This window comes from Etheostoma spectabile, chromosome 5 (genome assembly GCF_008692095.1).
Source record: "Etheostoma spectabile isolate EspeVRDwgs_2016 chromosome 5, UIUC_Espe_1.0, whole genome shotgun sequence".
NCBI classification, from domain to species: domain Eukaryota; kingdom Metazoa; phylum Chordata; class Actinopteri; order Perciformes; family Percidae; genus Etheostoma; species Etheostoma spectabile.
In genome coordinates, this window is record NC_045737.1 from 2,750,066 (window position 1) to 2,772,490 (window position 22,425).

General features: G+C 39.6%; 1 protein-coding gene across 2 annotated transcripts in view; it reads right to left on the minus strand.

The window, feature by feature from the left end:
- ehmt1a (euchromatic histone-lysine N-methyltransferase 1a) overlaps positions 1–22,425 on the minus strand; it is a 34,751-nt gene that overhangs the window by 3,256 nt on the left and 9,070 nt on the right. For both annotated transcript variants that reach the window (XM_032516249.1, XM_032516250.1), the window contains 15 exons: positions 21,981–22,124; positions 20,046–20,344; positions 19,628–19,711; positions 19,429–19,517; positions 18,693–18,799; positions 15,459–15,581; positions 13,116–13,217; positions 12,904–13,008; positions 11,723–11,877; positions 7,435–7,602; positions 5,904–6,048; positions 4,957–5,034; positions 1,923–2,038; positions 400–486; positions 215–293 (listed from right to left, as the gene is read on the minus strand). In XM_032516249.1, the coding sequence (XP_032372140.1) occupies positions 215–293; positions 400–486; positions 1,923–2,038; positions 4,957–5,034; positions 5,904–6,048; positions 7,435–7,602; positions 11,723–11,877; positions 12,904–13,008; positions 13,116–13,217; positions 15,459–15,581; positions 18,693–18,799; positions 19,429–19,517; positions 19,628–19,711; positions 20,046–20,344; positions 21,981–22,124 (1,881 nt within the window). The remainder of the gene's footprint in view (positions 1–214; positions 294–399; positions 487–1,922; positions 2,039–4,956; positions 5,035–5,903; positions 6,049–7,434; positions 7,603–11,722; positions 11,878–12,903; positions 13,009–13,115; positions 13,218–15,458; positions 15,582–18,692; positions 18,800–19,428; positions 19,518–19,627; positions 19,712–20,045; positions 20,345–21,980; positions 22,125–22,425) is intronic.

The following is a 22,425-nucleotide window of genomic DNA, read 5'->3' on the forward strand; positions in this document are numbered from 1 at the left end:
ACCCTCTGCCCAACACATAGATGGAGGGCCCCCTTACCTCACGGCCCCAGTGTAACTGCCTGCTGTGTCTATATTTACGCTCTCAAACATCAAATCATTTCTTCTCTCATCTCACAGAATGGCCATGTTGGTAAACTTATGCAATTATGTCTCAGAACCAACATGCCCAATATCTAGTGCAGCTTTGAAAAATCACGTAAACAAATTTAATTACCTTATTGTCGAGGGTGAAGAGGAAAGAGTCATTCTCCCTTTTATCAGCCTCTGCATCAGTGACGAGCTCCCCGACATACCTGTGGAAGCATTAGGGGGAAAGAGCTCAGAGCGCAGCTTCTGTTCAGTAGTTCATGTTGTAAAACACAGAATTCAATCATTTCTCTTATTAGAACCTGTCCTCACTCGCAAATGAATGTTCCCTGAGGAATATCCTGCATGGTCCTCACTCCCCAGCCCATCTTCTGTGTCCTGAAGAGCTGCAGCCGGGCTCTGAAACAAACAAGGTAATTATCTCATGTAGCAGCTGACAGCAACAGCACACTTCAGAAGAACATTAGGACAAGAAATTACACTGATTGTATCCAAGAAAACACAGGTTCACATGAAAAAGACAACATAAAGAGCTAATCATTTTCCTGGAAAAGGAAATTGATTCATTTTCCCACTGGCCTGATATAAAACCACTGCCTGCCAGCCATGTAGTTTGTATGTACTGTACGCTGTCACCTCTATGTTCCCATCAAGTACCAACCAGTACTCATACCGGTAACAGTACTGGACAACTACCAGGCACAAGGTTTTCTGTGTGTCAATTACTTTGAGGACACCACCTTTGTAAGAATAAGCATTATGTCACTAAATCAACTAAAATAAAGTCCTCACAAGTATATTTTAAGGGCACAGGATTAGGTTACTGACCTGTTGCATATAAACAGCAGAGAACCTGAGGCCTAATCCCTATGGCCTGGGGCCTCGGGCAGCTCTTAAGGTAAGGATTCCTGGAAAATCAGCGGTAAATGCTTGTGGTTCCTTTTCCCCCTCATCATTTTTTTACATTCTTGAGGAGGCAGGGATATTAACTGTAATGTAACTTAAAGGGTAATTACTGTTTTTTTTTTTTTCAACCTGAACCCTCTTTTTCTATATTGTTGTGTGTAAGTGACTGATTTAACAACAATCTATGAAATTGGTCCAGTATTAAGCGTGAACGCTGTAACTGGCAGCCACAGACCGGCCTGCAATGTAACCCTATGGGGCAAATGTGCAAATTTCTTCCTTTTTTTGTCAGTGGTTTGCTTTTTTTGTCACTGAAAGGCTTATATTATTATTCTAAGGGCGTTTTCACACCTAAAAGTCTGGATCAAGGTCAGAACAAACGTTGGTGTTTAATTACATTGTATACATTTGACCCTGTTCTTTTTGGTTTCCACATAGTGATTTTGCTAGCGCACTAAAGACCTTTCCATGACATACCTACAGCGTGTCGTCACCACGTACGTGTGTTCTCCCTTTGATATGTGAGTGGACGGGCGTGCATCTGATGTTAGCGTGTTGTCATTTTTGCAGGTAGTCTTTTCCATATAAATGAAAATGAATGAACAAATCCTGATTATGTTATTATGGTATTACTACCAGCAGCTACATCAGCACCAACTGCAAGTGCAGTAAATGTTTGGGTGTTCCTTTTATCCTACAGATAGCCGCCTCACCAATTCTGATTGACCACCCTGGAGCCACATTGGAGCTATATTTGCTGATTTAAGTCATTGCAAACTGTGCACTTCTGCTGCTGCTTCATATAGAAATGTTTCCCCCAGGAAACCAGAGTTATAGAGTTACAGAGAGAATATTTGCAAGGGAAGAAAGGTACAATGAGAAACAGCCAAAGTGAGCTGTTGGGACTTTTCTAAAAGTGGAATAGTCACCTCAGTCCGTTCTGGACCACTCTGTTCCTACAGGTCCTCCAGCAGGAGCAGGCATGGTTACACTCAAACAGCACGGGGGGCTCCCTCTGACAGAAGTCAAGTGGTAGTCGACCCTCCTACAGACACACCAAGGGACATGTTACAAACTGCTATCAGGGACAAAACACAACTAGACTGTTTAGAAAAGTTATCTGTTGCTTTCAGTTTTTGATTTATTTTAATCCTAGCTAGAAATGTTTTGGAAAAATCTTTTTCATGCTTTGTATATTATAATGTAACCAAAATAAACCATTCATTCATTCAAATGAAAATAATATGACACTGAACAAGTTATTGTATTGTTAAATCAGCATATTTTCTTGGATTAGGATAGCAACAAGATCTTGGTTGCAGCTGTTGCCGTGGTCCTGCTGCACTACACCCTGCTATGCTCTGTGATGCCCTGCTGAACCCTGCTACGTCCACCAATGCTCTGCTATGCCACGCTACACCCTGTAACACCCTGCAATGACATGAACTACTACAACTACCATTTATAGTCATAGTTCCAATATCTTTATTGAGACTATTATTGCCACTGTGCATCACACCCCCCACCAGCACCGTCAGACACCGCCTTCCAAGAGCCTGGGTCTGTCCAAGGTTTCTTCCTAAAAAGGAAGTTTTTCCTCACCATCGTCGCACTGCTCGCTCTTTGGGGGAACTACTAGAATCGTTGGGGCTTTGTAAATTATAGAGTGTGGTCTAGACCTACTCTATCTGTAAAGTGTCTTGAGATCGGAGATACTACAAACCTTGCATAAGTTGAAACATTTCCGCAACCGACCTCTCTTACCTTTTCCACCGTCAATACACACACACACACACACACACACACACACACACACACACACACCACACACACACACACACACACACACACCACACACACACACACCACACCACACACACACACACACACACACACACACACACACACACACACACACACACGCTGCTCTCTCTTCCGCCTACTCTTTCACCCACACAACCAGACCCACTGGTAGATGCGGGGGTAAAGGCCTATTTGTTAACCCCAAGTGGAGATTTTCTCTATACCCACTGCCACAGTTCACTCCACTCTCTTTTGAACTTTATGCGGTTACCATAGCACATCCGGTAAAACTAATCAGTGTAACCAGTGTTTCCCACAGGTTGAGAAATTACTTGTGGTGGTGGGTGGCGCAGGATATGAAGGCGCGGTGGGTGATGGCTGGGATAAGTATTAGACTAGTCAAATGAACGTTTATTAATGATTTTTGGAAAACAATGACTAAATTTAAAACCGATAATTTAGAAAGAATAACTATTTACATATTAATCAAGTCAGACTTAACGATGATACAGATAAAATTATTGTGACACTATTCTGAATCAGACACAATATCAGGGTAATTATTAGTGCTGCACGATATGGGGAAATATGCAATATGCCATAACGTTGTTGGATATTGCAATATTACTTACAATAAATAACATTAAATGTACTCTGTTCTGCCATTCTGCTGCTTTCAGTATTCTGCTAAAATACAACAAATTGCTTGTTGAATTTAAAACAAATGAAAGGAAAGTGTAACCATTATGATTTTAGCCATATGTTAAAGGTTCAGCAGATAACACACCAGAGCAGCGGAGAGGGGTAACAACCAGACTGATAAATGACTTGCATGACTTTTGTTATCACAGCTATGCAGATGACACCCAACTAATTATCTCCTTTCTGGAGTCTGAAACGCAAGTAGCAGCATGTATCTCGGCCAGTCTGACTGACATTTCTTCTTGGATTTCCACAGACCATCTGAAATTCAACCTTGACAAGACTTAGGTTATTTTCTTTCCAGGGAAGAGCTCTCCTACCCAGGACCGGACGATAACAATTGATAACTCTGTGGTAGTCCCCACCCAGACTGCTAGAAACCTAGGTGTGACACTCTCCTTCACTGCCAACCTTGCTGCAACTACCCGATAGTGTAGATACATGTGGCATAACATCAGAAGGTTACGTCCCCTTCTAATGCAGAAGGCGGCTCAGGTTCAAGTCATCTCATGTCTAGACTACTGAAACTCCCTCTTGATTGGCCTGCCTGCATGTGCCATCCGGCACCTGCAGCTCATTCAGAACTTGAAAAGAAAAAAAAACATTGCAACTGATCTCAGCTGGTATTCTGTCTACAATGAAGTAGAATGGAAATTTATATCTGACTCCAAACTTTTGACCATTTTGACCAGTAGCACACACACACGCACACGCACACGTAATGCTGCACTTTCATATGGCTCTTTGTAGTTTTGCGTACTTGCATTTACTACTTGTTGTCTAGAGTTTGCACCTTCAAGGTTGAAAGCACCTAATTGGAAGTCTTTTTTGGATTAAAGAGTCAGCAAAATGACATCACGGAATGTGTTAGCTGAATGTGTGTGTGTGTGTGTGTGTGTGTGTGTGTGTGTGTGTGTGTAAGTAAGTAAGTAAAATTTATTTGTATAGCACTTTTCTCAGATGAAGATCACAAAGTGCTTCACAAAAAAGGAAGCATTAACAACTCTCATAAATACAATGCATCACAAAAACAAAAAAAAAGAAAACACGTACACATAAGACCAAACCACCCTACAATCTAGTTAAAGCTCTTTAAAAAGCAGAGTTTTCAACTGAGTTTTAAAGTTTTCCACACATCTAAGCAGCGCATGGAAGGAGGCAAAGGTTCCACAACCTCGGTTAACAAACTGAAATGAGCGGTCCCCCTAGTTTTAAAATTGTAAGGGGGGCAACTAATAGTCTCTGGCCTGTTGATCTCAGACTACGTGAGGATGTAGCAGCTGTATCAGGTCAGAGATGTATGGGGGTGCCTGTCCTTGTAGGGCTCTAAAAGTTAAGACCAAAATTTTGAAGTGCATTTCTCAATATCACTGGTAACCAATGAAGTGAAGCTAAAACTGGAGTAATATGTGCCCATGTGTGTGTGTGTGTGTGTGTGTGTGTGTGTGTGTCACTTACACTGTCATACCAACATCGCAGACTGAGCTGACCACACGTGCAGGTACTGGATGAGCAGTCATCTGTACAGCTACAGTGCTGAATGACACAATCAGTGAGTTATTATTAGTCTTATGATATTTTGGAGCTTTTATCTTACACTGCTGTACTATTTTTGATATATACTATTGTTCATGACATGACAGCCTCGGTAAAAAAACTAAACGAAAAGAGAAGAAGAGAAATAGTAGTTAGACTATTTTTTTAGCAGCAGATTAATCCACATTTGGTGCTCTAATGAGGGTGGTGTGTGTGTGGGATTGAGTCAAAATAAACTACAGTGTGTTCATAGAAATGAAGGGACATGTCACCCAGTGCAACAGTTTTGGCTCATTGGTGTGTTTCTAATAACAAACAAGCTTTCATTCATTATCGGCTTGAGTCCGCAAATGTGATTTGTTTGCCATACAAAAAATATTGAATATCATCAAAATTTGGAGTACTGTGATGTATGTACAGGGTTTCTGCAGGTTTCAACAAGATAAATTTAAGACTTTTTAAATGACTTTATGAATTAATTTAAGGCTTATATCACAACATTAAAGTACAACAAAATGCAGGGTTACCAAAATACTTGCCAAGTTAATAAATTGAACTAAAATTGAATGAAGCCAACTAAGAAATAATAACCTGTAAATATTCAGCAAATTATATTTGGATAAGCGAGAGAAAGAACTACAGCACCACAGGACAGAGCATAAACAGAGCATTAGAGGCAGCGTTAAATGGACATAGGAAAACAAAGACCTGTTGAAATAATTTAAGACCTAGAACACAATACTTCAGCGAATCTAAGACTTTAAAGACCCGAAATTTAGATTTTGAAATTGTAGACTTTTGTAGACCACATGGACACCCTGTTTGTATAATTTATAGGATTTACCATTTATAGAAAGCTGAAGTCTCACCTGTAAATGAGTAATGTCCTTGTCTATGTTCAGTGGGGAGGTGACACAGTTGTCAGGTATGTATTTAAAGTTGTCAGGGCTCGGCTCGCTGTCGACACCATTAACACAAGTAATAGGAACTGCCTCGTACCCCCGGGAAATGTCCCTAAGAGAAGGTCAAATAGTTTTTAAAATCAGATCCAAATATGTATTGTAAAATGAAAAACATAAATGCTTGTAGATCTCTATCAAGATACTATCACAATCAAGTAATGAAAACATGATGTTAAAAACTGACAAGACTTGAGCGCCAGTTCAAGAATAAATGACAAGAAAATTAAAAAGGAAAAACTGCATTATACACACTTCTATTGTAAAAAAAATCCAACAGAATTTAGACTCAGATCAATATCAACCTCATGTCTGTGTGTGAAATACAGAGCTGGAGGCAGGATGTGCTTAGCATAGCATTGCATAAAGACAGGCAGGGGTAAACAGCTAGCCTGGCTCTGTCCAAAGCAAATAATACACCTACCAACACCACTATAAGGAAAAAGTGTCAGGTTTGTTTATTAAGAAATAGAAATGTAAAATAGCAGTTTGAGTTTTGTTTTTAATGTATCTTTATTGAACTCTCAAAATATTCTGAGAACATTCCTCAGCTTTAGAGGTGTTAGTAGTACCCAAAAAAGAAATTTGATAGCTGGTTATCCCTGATTCTAGTCTATATGCTAAGCTAAGATAGACACACCTTGCCTGCAGCTGTTGTGTGTGCGGTATTAATCAATCAACTTATTATTTGTTACGTTGGTCATATACAAATACAATTTCAGTGACATGTTATCTGTCAGTTCTTTCAATTTATGGTTTCAAAACATTGATAATAATAAGTATATATTTGTATGATGGGCGGCAGTCATGAGCATTTGGGATCCTAGGGGCCTGATGGTAGAAAATCTTTCTGAGCCTTTCAGTGCCCTTTTGTATCTAGTACCTTCTTTCTGACTTCAGAAAATGGAGAAAAAGCTGTTCCTGGGTGGTTTGGAACTTTTATGATTCTGTGACATCCCTAAAGAACTCATCAAACTCTGTCACTTCCTGTGTAGAATACATCTTTTCTACACTATATACCAGTGCAAACAATACTGTATGTACTGTATGCATTTCTTTGTGTCTTGTTTTCCTGTTTTTCTTTATTATAGTGATGTTATCTTTCTACCATCTGTGGATTTATTCATCTGTGTTTAACATTTTTATATCTTTTTATACATATAGAAAACTTAAAACAGCCTTTTTTAATTATTTTTTAGATTGATCTCATTCCATTTTTGTTTCACCAACGTGTCCAGTGTGTTTCAAGATGGTTATAAATGTCTCAACTCACAGAGGAACAACGCAAATAAAAATCCCCTAAAGACAGATCAGAGCAGACAACAGCAATATGTATTACAAATAACAGTTATTTACTTATAATACTGGAAAAGACGTATTCGTATTATTATAAAACCCAACCAAAACATACACCACACACTCACACAGTATTGTAGTCTACCTGCTGAGCACTCTTTCTCCATGACCGTCCCTGCCTCTCCTGGCGTCTGTCAGCTTCTTGTTGGTGTTGAGGGCCGTCCACACCTTGGAGCCGTAGACGCAGCAGTCCAGAGCTGTCTCTCCCTCCTTGTTCTTCTGGTTGACGTCAGCTCCACGAGACAGAAACAACCTGCAGATGGAGGATGGTTATGTTGGAAGTGACTATGTTAGAACCAGTTGCAATGTGGATAACAACAAAGAGAACACAGTAATCTTAAATCACAGTAAACTGGTGCATCAAGGGATCGGCCAATATGGGAGCTTTGAAGCTAAAAGCAGTATCCTGCAGATATTTCTGGACTCTATTTACCAGGAGCTAATATACTTTATAGTTGAGTGAATGTTATGTATGTAAGTTTATGTTTGTTCTACCCTTGATGATGATGTTTTTGAATATTTGGTTATTTAAAAAAACAATCTGCCAATATATCGGTCAACATATATATTTTTTTTAAATCCAATGCGCATTACAAAATATAAACACATTCCCCTAACATTAGTTATTTGTGAGTTCTCACTAAAATAATATGATAACAGAGGAACATCAAAATATATTAAAGTTCTGATAAATAAAATGTATAAAAATACAAACTTAAGATATGAAACTTAAAGTTCTTTGAACAAACACATCAACAAAAAAATCTGTGTTGCCAACAGGGACGTTGTAGAGCGCCCGCTGGTGGACAAACTATGCTAAGCCAACGCTCGTAACATGGTTAACACTCCGTTTTTATTTTTTTAAGTATTCATTTATCAGAATCATTTATTTGTCATTGTCTTTTTTTTTTTTTTTTTTTTTTTAAATTGGCCATTATAAATGCCAATACCGATAGATAGGGAAATGCCTAATATTGGCCAGCCGATACATCGGTCGGGCTCTAGTGTAGATAGCATAGTGTAGTGTTGCATAAAAGATTTCAAGCCAATAGGCTAATTTGCAAACCCAGTCCCTGGTCAGGCCTTTCTAAAAAAATAATCCAAATATAACTTTTAAAAGAACTACATAATCTGAGTTACAGTCATGCAGCAAATACATTGTATACTCATATATTACATTAACATTTCACAAAGTTGAAACCACATTACACAAACCAAACAATCATGTAACAGCACAAACCCCAACACCCCCCCCCCCCCCCATAGTGAGGGGCTTGGGTTAATATGATGGGTTAACAAGGTACAGTGGTGTGAAAAAGTGTTGCCCCCTTCCTCATTTCCTGTCCTGATGTTGTCACACTTAAGTGTTTCGGAACATCAAACCAATTTAAAACATAGTCAAGGACAACACAAGTAAACACAAAATGCAATTTGTAAATGAAGGTGTTTATTATTAAAGGTGAAAAAAAATCCAAACCATCATGGCCCTGTGTGAAAAAGTGATTGCCCCCAAACCTAATAATGGTTGGGCCACCTTAGCAGCAACAACTGCAACCAAGCGTTTGCGATAACGTGCAATGAGGCTTTTACAGCGTCCTGGAGGAATTTGGCCCACTCATCTTTGCAGAATTGTCCTAATTCAGTTACATAGAGGTTTTCGAGCATGAACGGCCTTTTTAAGGTCATACCACAACATCTCAATAGGATTCAGGTCAGGACTTTGGCTAGGCCACTCCAAAGTCTTCATTTGTTTTTCTAGCCATTCGGTGGTGGACTTGCTGGTGTGTTTAGGATCATGTCGCCTGCGAAACCCAAGTTTGTTTCAGCTTGAGTACACGAACAGATGGTCGGACATTCTCCTTCAGGATCTCTTGGTAGACAGCAGAATTCATAGTTCCTTTTATCACGGCAAGTCTTCCAGGTCCTGAGCAGCAAAACAGCCCAGAACATCACACTACCACCAGCTATTTTACTGTTGGTATAATGTTCTTTTCATGAAATGCAGTGTTCCTTCTATGCCAGATATCTTGGACAAACCTTCCAAAGAGTTCCACTTTTGTCTCATCGGTCCACAGATGTTGTCCCAACGTCTTGGGGCATCAACGATGTGTTTGGAGAAATTGAGACGAGCTTTGATGTTCTTTTTGCTCAGCAGTGGTTTTCTCCTTGGAACTGCCATGCAGGCCATTTTTGCCCACTCTTCCTGATGGTGGAGGCATGAACGCTGACCTTACTGAGGCAAGTGAGGCCTGCAGTTCTTTGGACGTTGTTGTGGGGTCTTTGTGACCTTGGATGAGTCGTCGCTGCGCTCTTGGGGTAATTTTGGGCGGCCGGCCACTCCTGGGAAGGTTCACCACTGTTCCATGTCTTTGCCATTGTGGATAATGGCTCCATGTGGTTCGCTGGATTCCAAAGCTTTAGAAATGGCTTTATAACCCTTTCCAGATGATAGATCTCAATTACTTTCTTCAATTGTTCCTGAATTTCTGGGTCTCGGCATGATGTGTAGCTTTTAAGGATTTTCTGGTGGACCTTACTGTGTCAAGCAGCTCCTATTTAAGTGATGCCTTGATGTGAACAGGTGTGGCAATAATCAGGCCTGGGTGTGGCTAGAGAAATTGAACTCCGGTGTGGACAACCACAGTTATAGTATGTTTTAACAAGGGGGGCAATCACTTTCACACGGGCCATGATGGGTTGGATTTTTTTTCACCTTTAATAATAAACACCTTCATTACAATTGCATTTTGGTTTATTGTGTGTCCTTGACTATTGTTAAATCGGTTTGATGTTCGAAACACTTAAGTGTGACAAACATGCAAAGGAACAGGAAATGAGGAAGGGGGCAAACACTTTTTCACACCACTGTAATTCATTCTTCAATCTTAGTTTGTGAAAGAGAAAATTGAATTCCATTGTATTTCTCTGTTTAGGTCTAAGAATATTTATGTTTATTTTAGTTCACTAAAAAAGCTGAGAGCTAAGCAAAGTCGCAGCTCAAGCGCATTGCATCCTGGTACATGTAGGTACTGCCGCCACAGCATCCGCAAGCACGAGGACTTGCTTTCTCGTTCATTATAGCTCATAGAATACCTGGACTTCGGACATTCACATTTTAAAAAAGTGGTGAATTTTCCCTTTAGGTTCAGCAATTTTGTGTCGTATTTGTTATTAATATTTAATTGTTGTATTTTATCAGATGCAAAAAACAACAATAACATCCAAAGATATTCCACTTGGCACGTCTGTGCTGCGGTGCGGTTTTGTTCCGTCCTCGGCCACGCACCATACCACACGGGGAGCGTGTCAGAAGCGGAGCATCTTGCCTGCACAACTTGCATATTTTATCATCATTGCATATATTATTGTATTGTATATATTATTATGACTTGCATATATTATTATTATTATTATTATTAAGTACTTTTCAGAACAATCACATTTTTATTAAGCTAGTATTTACCTTCCACTCCAGGCATTCCTGCAATTAAACTCCATGCCTTTGCGTTTCTGCCAGTGTCCTTATGAATAGGAGCTGTGATGTCTTATTTTGTTTTTCAACCTCCAAGATGAAATGTCCGCCATCTATGGTGTTGTAGAGGAGACGTGTAAGATATTGGGGGGTATTTTGCCTCCCAAGCAATTCTTGTTATTTTAATATGTTCTGTATTTAATGTAGTAGTTTAGTGTCTCCTACTGTACAGTGGCGGTTTTGCATCACCTCCTGTGAAAATCGGAAGTAGGACGTTTTGGTAAGCAGATGGTTTTCAGAAAGCTCAGTTCTTGTTGTAATTGCTTGTATGTTTTACGTTTATTTATCTGTTAATCTTCGGATATCAATACATTTTAGGATAACAAAGATTATGTTTATTTTTTGAAGTTATTTACTGGCATTCTGCATATTCATTTAAATTACATATAAATTTAAATTTCATATACATGATCATAACATGCCATGGCTTCTTTATTAGTTTTATAAATACATCTTACATGTGTATAGGTGTGTTTTGGTAAACTGACTGGATGCTCTCGCCTTTTCACTTCCTGCCTGGCTTTTTGAAAGTCACGCAGCTCGCGTGTAAATATACCTGTTTGCTCCGCTAAAGATACACTCCAGGTATATTTACACAAAGAGCGGCTTCATGCACGCTTCTGGGACGCGCCGTGACCCAATTGTTGGAATATCAAGCATTGATTTGAATGGCAGTGACTGATTGTGGAGGCCGCGGCGCCTCGGGAACGCAGCACAAACGCACGTAATGGGAAATAGGAGTTATTTTGCATTCACTGCATACAGCAATTACTTTAAAATGATCATTTTTAATCCAGACCTTATTTAAATGTTGAACTCTGTTCCCAGACTACATACTCACATCACACACTCCAGGTGGTTTTCTCTGGCAGCAACATGAAGCGCTGAGTCACTGTGAACGTTGACAGCGTTGAGGTCACATCGGGCCTCCAGCAGAGCCTGGGCAATGTCATCACAGCCCGAAAGTGCCGCCCAGTGCAGGCAGACATTCTCTTCCTGAACAAGGAGCAGATCCAGAATTGTTTTGTATAAATAACATTCTTTGGACCTGTTGGGTATCGTGCAAGAACATTTTCATATTCTTGAGAATTCTTATTTTTATACTTTTCTAAAACTTTTCAATTTGTGACAAGAGTGTGTGAATGAAACATTACGTGGTTCAATTTTACTAATTTAGTGCCCGGGGAGCCGGCGGCCTATTTAGCTAGCTTGCCTGTTACGGGGCTGGGCTCTAAGTCTAGCACCAACCACGGTGCAGAGGGAGACGTCAACAATCTTCAGCAAGTTTCCCATACAGGGCAATATTACCACATGTTGACTGTATCCAATGTTGTGTCGGTCATACTACGTTATAGGTCATACTTGGATTATTTTTATCTTGTGTATAATGAATAATATAGATTTCTTTTTAATTTGCATACTGAATGTTAATCGCAATATTGGTCTAAAAACACAATCGCAATTAGATTGTCCCTTATCGTTAAGCCCTGCTTGTAAATGTTGCTCATATAGGTCCAAGAAATTTGGTGAATGTCATGTATTCTGTCTTGCTCTAGACTGTAAGAGGCCCAATGTTTTATTTGATAACTTAAAGTTGCATATTTAGTTTTTGCATTGTTATATTTCCGATAATACCCTAACAAATGTTTTACTTATAATAAAACGGTATTGTACCATAGTAATGATTGGCCAACTATGTATACAGCACAATCATACGGTTATGAAATTCTGTGCCATCCATCCTGTGTCAATTACAAATACATGTTATCTTTATGACATAAATAAGTGAAGTCTACTTCTTTCCTTCCTCAGGGTGACACAGAATCCAATTTCCCTCTGGTTCCCCAGTCTACTGTACTTACATTTCCCTCGGTTTAGAGGTAAAAACTATTATGCATCCCACTAGATCACACTCAATGAGCTGCAATGCTGTAGGAAGTGTAAAAACGGAGTGATATGGTGTGTGTGTGTGTATGTGTGTGGTGCAGTTGTAAAAGTGAACAGTGTATTGTGTGCACTAACCTTGTCTCTGATGTTAACATCGGCCCCTCTGGCCAACAGCAGGTGGACCAGCTCCTTGTGCTTGTATTCAATGGCCCAGGTGATGGGCGTCCACCCCCCGTTATCCTGCACAGAGGCAGGCTTTAAAAATTGTGCAAAGATGTATGCTATATTACTTTTACAACATTATCTGTCAGCAGCAGTTAGTAAATGAGGCAGTGTGTGTGTTTTACCTGACAGTTGATGTATTTGGATGCCTTGGAGAGCAGATGATGGACTATGTCATAATGTCCCAGTTTAGATGCCAGATGCAAGCAGGTAAAACCCATGATATCCTGGGATGACAACATGATTCACATTGAACAACACTGAGCTACTGCCACTGCGGTTTAGTCCAAAGAAAAAGGCATTTCATTGGCTTCTGGATTCTATGACATTAAACTTGTTGGTGAAAACAGGACATTGGAGCAGAACTAATGAAGAGAAATGTGTCCAGCAGTTCAGATATGTTCATCTCCCACCCTTGAGCCTAGTGTATGCTTAGAGATGGAGAGGTTAATAAAATGTACTTTTCAAAAGACAGTCAGCTTATGTTAAAGAGTGAAGTGTGAATCAATTTTGTTATATGAACAGAGGTAAAAGTGTCCAGGAATGATCTAGAACTGTGTTCCTGCACCTTCAATTAATAAGTAAACTAATCTGGTTGGCAGGTCATATATCAGTGTTTCCCACCAGTCAAAACAATAGTTTTTTTAAAGCCAAAAATAAAGCCAAATATCCGTCTTTGTCTCCCCTATACTCTGCAGCTGTGCACCACCATGAAGGAAGCAATGCACCAGACAAGCAAATACCGTAGCCTTTTAAATGCTACATTGCTATTCAGTAACAGGAGAAACAGACAAAGCATTAAAGTGACACATTTTCTTTTTATACAAGTGCTGTGCACCGAATACTAGGGTTCCCCCACCTGTCAAATCCCACTTGAACTGCTGTATATAGAGACATTGGTTCTATAAAATGTAACTGTTTTGGTTCTACACTTTGCACTTCCTCTCAACTCTAATTACCATTTGTGTCTCTTTTAGCTCACTGGGCCTCATGCAAGAACATTTTTGTGATGTTGTCCTAAACCTCTCTTACTGTGTTCATATGAGTGTTCCAAGTTTCTGATTTACCAAGCCTTCTTAACTGGACAAATTTGTCGTAAATTGCTTGTGTGTGATGAATACCATGTTTTTGAGATTTCACACACTGCTCACACATTCACAAAATGTGGTATCCACAGTATCTCCAATAACTGATGGTGTAATTTCCTTTTTTGTCTTCTTTTTGCCAACTACTGTCTGGTCTTGCAGTGTCACCAAATTAATAAAACAAGAAGTCGTAAAGTCTGAATAGCAACAATTATCAATTTGAACCAATATAGTGAGTTTGTTTGCTCACCATATGGTTTAAGCTAAAAATCTAATGCAGCATGTCTCTACACATAACCAAATGTTATCAAGTTTATCAGCGGTTTCTTCCTACAAGACAGGATGAAAATTGGTTTCAGAAGTCCCTTTTGTTAACATTTAGCATTGTAAATCAAAGCCCACTTTTGCCAACTAGCCTGTGAATGTTGGTGCTGCACTGGCTTAAGTGGTTATATTTGTATTTCTCTGCTTCATTTGGTAACTATACTGTTACTTTACTTTTTTGGCACTGAAAGTCAAAAGTGTAGAGAAACAGGCAACATGGGTAGAGAGAAAGAGGTGTATGGGTGTATTCTATAGCGGTTCCTGACTGGAAGTGAAATGTGGATGTGTGATTTCTGCTTTAACTGTTTGGCTCCAAAATAGGCCTGCACGATTACTTGTTATAAAATTGCGATCTTCTGTACACCCTGTTCACACACACACACACACACACACACACACACACACACACACACACACACACACACACACACACACACACACACACACACACACACACACACACACACACACAACACACAACACACACACACACACACACACAAACACACACACCAAACAAAACACACACACACACACACACACACACACACACACACACACACTTTTTTTTTTAAAGATGATTTTTTTGGGCTTTTATTTTGATAGGACAGTAGAAGACATAAAAGGGGAGAGAGAGGGAGGAATGACATGCAGCAAAGGACCACAGGTCATGGTCAAACCCTGGCCCGCTGCGTTGAGGAGTAAAGCTCTATATAACTGAGCTATTCTGGCGCCCAGCTCTATTGTTTTTAAAAGAACCCTTTTCTTTTTGGCCTCTGTTTCTTAAGTCAACAATCATTCCAAACACAATTTGTTGACTTTCATCTAATGCCATTCTAAACCAGCTATCTGACAGGTGTGGCATAAGAAAAACAGCATCTATTAAATGTGATTTAAAAATATTAGTACAAAGGGTCTGAGCAGTGGCAGCAGTTGGTAGCGTGACGACTAAATGATGAATGTTGAAGCAGAATCTGACATGGGCACACATAAGGCTGGTAGCACAAGTTGACCCTGACTGACATGACTGAACAGACTGAGTGTGTGCTGCTGACCCACCTTGTGATTGACAGCTGCTCCAGCTCTCAGCATATACTTCACTGTGTCCAGGTGGTTGTTTTCACAGGCTGCCATCAATGGTGTTCTCTGCTCCTCATCAAACATTTCCAAGTTGGCTCCAGCCTATGTGAGTGAGCGCAGACAGCATCCCAACGTTGCTCATTAGGACAGTTAAAGGGTAACTTCGTTTTATCTCAACTGGAACCTTTTTCTCTGTGTTTTTATGAAAGTGACTGATGGAAACAACAAACTTTGACATTTGTCCAGTATTAAACAAAAACGCTGTGATCAGCTGCGGCAATCCGGGCTGCAATGTAATCTTATAGGGCAAATGTGCATCGTCATTTTTTTCCCCACTAAAAGTGCTGTTTTTGCCACTGACAGACTCAGAATGTTATTCTAAATGTCTGACAACCTTATGGAAATTATCCCTACAGAGATAGACCTTTTAAAAAAAAAATCCTCTTTGTTTAACCAGAAACAGCTATCTATTGGTAAACTACCAGACTCCATTTGAAGAAATAAAAACATTACTTTTAGTGTGTACAGATTCAACATATTTTCACATGTAAATCAGTAAACTATGGGTGTATTCCAACCAAAAGTAGTTGTGATTGCTGGAAGAGATGATAAAATTACTGTTTACCTGATGGCTTTTGCAATGTTTTTGTGTTTTGAAAAAGGATCTTACTCTTCAATGGAAAGGTCGACCTCCTTAAAAAAATCTTTTCCATAATGTTGTCGGATACTAACAATATGAATCTGAGCCTGTCAGTAGCAAAACAAGCACTTTGTGGACGTAAATTGAAGGTGAGCAAATTGCCCAAATAGTTTTTGTTTGTTGTAGCTTGTTGCGCCGCTGCCGACTGCAGCAATCCTGCTTAATACTGAACCAATGTCAAAGATTGTTGTTCTCATCAGTCACTTAGACACAAAAACATAGGGGGAAAAAAATCCTTAAATTACCCATTAACCTGGTGCCTACTGCAGCTTTAAAACATGTGATCCATTTTGCTCGTCCAGATTAAAGAAAAGAAACTGTCAGATTAGCTCAAGTAATAACGGAATTTTCACTCTCGGATTTTAAGCAAACTAACATTTCACACCTAAAAGAAGTATTTTGATGGAATTTGTTACCAAATTAAGATAAAGGTAAAAATGTTACTGTTACTTAAAGTCAAAATTTAGTTATTTACATATTCATTATCTTTATCTTACTGTGGTATCTTTAAAAACAACTTTAATGTGGTTACCATTTCCAAAGCATGGTAAATGCATTTTACAGACTCTGTATACTTCTGTTGGATCTGAGCCTTTATTTATCAGGCGTCTTAGAATCCCTCCTAGGAGTAATGCTGAAAGTTAAAGCCCAGTACTAAAAATACAGACATTTTTGTAAGCACTTAATGACTAACCTATCTAGGTTAAGTCTGCAAAGTACAAAGTACAATGTACAAACCAAAAGCCATTTCTACAATGCTGTTAGTAAACACTGACAAGCCATTTGTGTGGCTTAAAATAGTGGATAATTTGACTCAACTGTGGGCCTACAGTATGAAGTCCAGTAAGCCCAATCTAATGCCTATAATAGCAACTTGCATATACAGTGAAGGACATAAGTATTCAACACGTCAACATTTCTTTCATTAAACATATTTCCTATCCAGCTATTCAAATGAAACCTACTCCAGAAATTGGTATTAACTCAATAAAACTACACTGATAAAGAAAACGTAACATTCCAACCCATAAAATGAATTATTAACAATAAAGTTGAAGAACAGGAAAAAATATCAAACACGCTACACAAGCTGTATCACACATGGTGGAGAATAGTTTGTTCCAATGCCAGCTTCAAGGCTTCCTGTACAAAGAAACTACTGTCTCACAGTTTGCAGTTGGGTTTTTGGCCCAATTCATCCACCGTCTTTGAAACTTGAAGATTCCAGGCGCACGCTGGTAAATCTTGATCTTCAGTTTATTCCACAAACGTCTGATTAAGTTTAGGTCTTGTGATTGACTGGGCCATTCCAACACATTTATTTTCTTCCGCTGGAAACAACTGGCAGTCTACTTTGCAGTATGTTTAGGATTGTCTGATTGTTGTTAAAAATGCTCTTTCAAAGAAACCCTGTTTTTTAACCCAGTTCTTGGGTAAACTTGCTAAACTACATTAGGAGAAGCCTGTAGAGCAGACCTGGGCATCTTACGGCCCGCGGGCCACATCCGGCCCTTTGTGCGTCTCTGTCCGGCCCGCGTGAGGCCAATCCTAAATTACAAAATAAATTTAAAAAATATCTATGTCGAGTGTGCAATACAACGGTGTTGCTTTTGTTTTGAAAAGCGTTATTTCTGTTACTTCCGTGTGTACGTATTCACGTTCGTGGTTGTGAGTGAAGGTGAACAGCGGCAATCACAAATTACAAAATAAATTTAAAACTTTTCAGCAACATAGCGATGCACCATGTTTGGAAGAGAAATGGCTCTGCATAGGATATGATATGACTACAAATACCATACCTACAGTACAGTGAAGTTCAGCAGTGAAAGTATCATGGTATGGGGCTGTCTTTCTTCTCATGTTATCAGCAGATCCAAATTATCAAAAGGGAAGATGAATGGAGCGATGGGCCTGGAATTTTTTGAAGATAATCTGTTGCTATCCACCTGGACGATGAGGATGAGACGCAGGTAGATTTTTAGCACTTTTTAACAATCCAAAACATACCGCAAAGATGACTTTCACGGTTCCAGAGGAAGTGAATAAAGGTGTTGGAGAATCCCACCTACACACTGAGACATTAGTGTCTTTGTACGGGAAGCATCATTAGGGTGCCATTGTAAGAAAAAAAACAAAAGTATGAAATACTTTCAATTCAGTTAGTGTGATCATGATTTATGGATTGGAATGTTAGGATTTTTCAATCTGTGTAGTTTTTTCAAGTTAATATCAATGTCTTGTCTAAATTATATGTGAATAGCTGGATTGGAAATTAAATGGATTAAAATATGTTCAATACTTATTTACCACACTGGATTGTGCAATACTGCACTGGAGTTCCCTTAAATATTGGCTGAGATAGGAGTTAAAATGCTTTTAATCCAAGGCTAAAAGGTAGAACCAAAAATGTGTCACACTAAGAATGTTTGGCCTTCGTTAGGACTTTGGTATTATGAGACACTCGATAAAGACAGGCCCTGAGGTTCAACCTGCAGTGAAGCCAGTCTCCTCACCTGGACCAGCATGTGGCAGATCTCCTGGTGACCCTCAGCCGCTGCTGCATGAAGAGGGGTGACTTTGTTTTGGCCCTCCATCAGAAAGTTGGGGTCCTTCCCATCAACTGCAATGTACAAAGTTTGGTCTGTCAGTGTTAAAATACAAATGCCAAAAGAAAACATACATTTAGTTATTAGGACCCGAGCGCCGACAGCGACCTACATAACTAAAACATAACTAAACTATCATTAGTTATTATTATTATTTCTTCTCTCTTTCTTCCGGCAAGTAAATTGCCTTTTTGAGGGGCTTAATATACTCAGAAACTCGACAACATTGGTGGTTGGTGAAACTTTACGAATTTTAAGGGTTCTGGGAATAGCCGCACAAAAATGGCTTGCTAGTGCCCCCCACAAAGTTAAAAAAAATGTAGCCCCTGCAGTACATTTAACATAGACTAACAAAACTTGGTACACATGAGGCATGTCAAGACGTACATAAAACATCATGGGAGCCATAACCTAAACCCAACAGGAAGTCTACCCTTTTGAATTGAAAGTTTGAAATTTTGGCCTTTTCCCCATGTTGCACACTCCATCCGTGTCCAACGGTGGCCCAAATGCACGGCCGCGTGGAGCTGCGTCCGCCAGTAACCCAGAAGCGCAAGGAGGTGCAAGGGCCCGTCCAAAGCTGCTTCCAGCTTTAATTGTAATTAATTTAAAAAACTTATGTTAAGTAACATATTGGAGTTACCAAGGAGACGAATGACCTTCTGGAGCTCTCCTTGTTTTGCAGAGATGTACAGCTGTCTGGTGGGGTACTTCACTTTCTTTGGTTTTAGGCTAAAGAAAATAAATGGTCTCAATCAATTATTTATATCGAAGTGCAAACTGTGGTCTCACTGTGTACTTTTTTTGCAAACTGATGCAAAATATTTCATGGTTAACCTCACTTCTCATCATCCAGTGCCATCAGGATGCTCTCCAGTGACTCTTTAGGTGGTCTATCTGCAGTGCACACAGCCTCACTCTTTAACCTGGAGAGAGAAAGCAACAGGGCTGCACAATATGAGGAAAATATCTAATTGTGATTATTTTTTACTGATATTGCAATTGCGATATGATTAACAATATTGGAGGGAATTAACATTTTTGTCTCATATTATATAAGAAGTCCACATTGCGATAAAATTGTGATTAATTGCACAGCCCTGAAAAGCAAGCAGTAAACATTTTATTTCAGCAGAGTTGTAATAAAACGGAATTATCCATTAATAGTTGTGAGTTAAGTGATTTCAAGAAGGAAGTGGTATCTCTATGTTTTCTGTATAAGAAGATGAGATGATATAAGCCACATCAGTCCTGTGTTACCTCTCGTCTCTGCCCCGCTGTGGCTGGCTGGTCTTCTTAGCTTTGAGTACCTGCGGAACAGCAGGCATGGTTGGTACTGATGGCAGGGTGGCCACTGTGGGCACCGCTGGCAGCGGCGGCCCGGGGTTCAATCTGGGGACAGAGGGAGACGGATCAGCCCTAGACACAGTGACCTCTTTCGCACCGCTGGCATCCTCTCCACAGTGGGGGCAAAACCGGAGATCCTTCAAGATGGAGGCGCAGTCGCGGTGAAATCGGTGGGAGATGCTGCCATACGGCCTGCACTCCATGAAGGTGCCCTGTGGGACGGAACAGGTAAACACTGCATTAAGGTTAAGAACTGCAGTAACTTAATTTATTTTAATATACATATATATATATATATATAGTAAGTGACATTCTTTTCTTGTCAGGCTAAAAAAAAACAACATCAAAAAGATTTAGAGCAGGGGTTCCCTCCTTTTCTGTCTGATGTGCCTCCACACTAGGGCTGAACGGTATTGTGTTTTAGCATCGACAACGCGATGTGCGCATGCGCGATATTCACATCGCAGGAATTTACGATGTTGACGCTAAAACTTGTTTTGCTGCTCGATAGAAAAGTAAACTTCCACCGTTCTCCTTTTACATGATTATTTCTGTCCGACCCTTCCCCTTTAAGACAGGTAGCCATGTGGGCAACGTGTGTATGTTACATTAGTCTGACGGGGTTTGTTATGGGAAGTGAGGCTCTCCGTGTGTCAGTGAAGCTACAGTAGTCGGTGTTTTATGTTTTATGTTTGCTGCAAATACAAACTAAATCAGCTAATTAATGCAACATAATCACAACGTCTCCCGTCCATTTCCCCCCGCAGAAAGCTGCTACCAGCCAGGCTAAAGCTAATATAGTTAGCCTAAAGATCTAAGTGGTCCGTCTGTCCGGTTTGGAGCCACAATGCTGGAAACGTAACACTAATCTACTACAAAAGTCTGTGTCTGATCTAATGTCATTTCCATTATTTAATTTTTCTTGGATACACCGATTGTGTTGCTAGAGCGCGTGTGAAAGTATGGTTCACATTAGAAAAGATCCTTTTTCTATGTAGATGCACTCCCCAACAAAATCACAGCAGTAGTCGAGAATGATTTATTATTTCCAAATAGAGCTATTTATGTCATCTTTTAAAAATTACTTTTTCTTTTTTCATATCGCAATATATATTGCAGGGAAAAAAAATATTGCAATGTTACATTTTTCCAATATCGTGCAGCCCTACTCCACACTACCTGTCAGGTTCCAAATGTCTTCAACGGGAGAGATGTTTAGCCTTAACTCAACTCAACTTTACTTACATAGCCTCACTATAATTGGCATTATTACTGCTTGGAGTGACAGAAGTTTAAACCCTTTCTCCACTTTTTTTTTTAGCTTTCTATTTCAAAAATGTATATTTCTACTACTTTTGTCAAACAATGTTAACTGTTCCCTTTCCTGGGCCATTATTTTTAGCCAAATAGTTCAAACATTTATCTAAATCCAATTTGAGCTTTTTAAAACCATGCATGACTTACAGAGAAGACCATAAAAAGAAGATGCAAGGGAGAAGGACATGGAAAATAGGTCAAAAGAAAGAGAAATTGAAAGACTGAAACATTGAAAGAACACAGAGTAGGCAAAGGAGAAGCAGGACAAGAGACCAATGAAGGGGAGAAAAGGCCACAAAAGGCAGAGAGGAAAAAGGAGAAGAAGGAATAGTGGATCATATTATAACAACATTTATTCATGGCTGTGTAAAATCTGACCAAACGTTTTCTCAGTTTTGAGTTGGAATCTTCCTATTGATAACCAGTGTAATACTGACAATTTCTACTGTAAGTATAGAATCAAAAGAATGTACAGTATAGTACTAATGTCAAGTATTAAACTCAGTGTCAGAGTTGTTTGTTATCCCTCACCGCCCTGCAGAAGAGTCCACAGCCAGGGCAGCAGTGGTGCTTGACCATGCCGGCCCGGTGGTCCTCACAAAGAACCAACAGATGGACCGTGTTGGAGGGTCGCATCATTTCATGCTTTACCACTTGCCTCTGGCAACGACTCAGCTGTGGAGACAAAAAAAAAGAGTAGGCATATCTTATTATGATACTGTACTAGGGCTGCACAATTACGGACAAAATGATAATCATTATTTTGTGATTTTAACCCAAAAAATGTTTTATAGTCACATAGGCTATTTATAACTGCTTGCGGATGCAACACAGACAGGACAAAATGTTGCGTTTCCTGGTAAATCTTGTGACCGACGTATAACTGCTATCTGTGTTGGAATTTTCCTCACGTTACTTTGTCCTCCGTGACTGTCTACATCTAGAAACTAAGCTGCACGGTGCAGGGAACCACTCT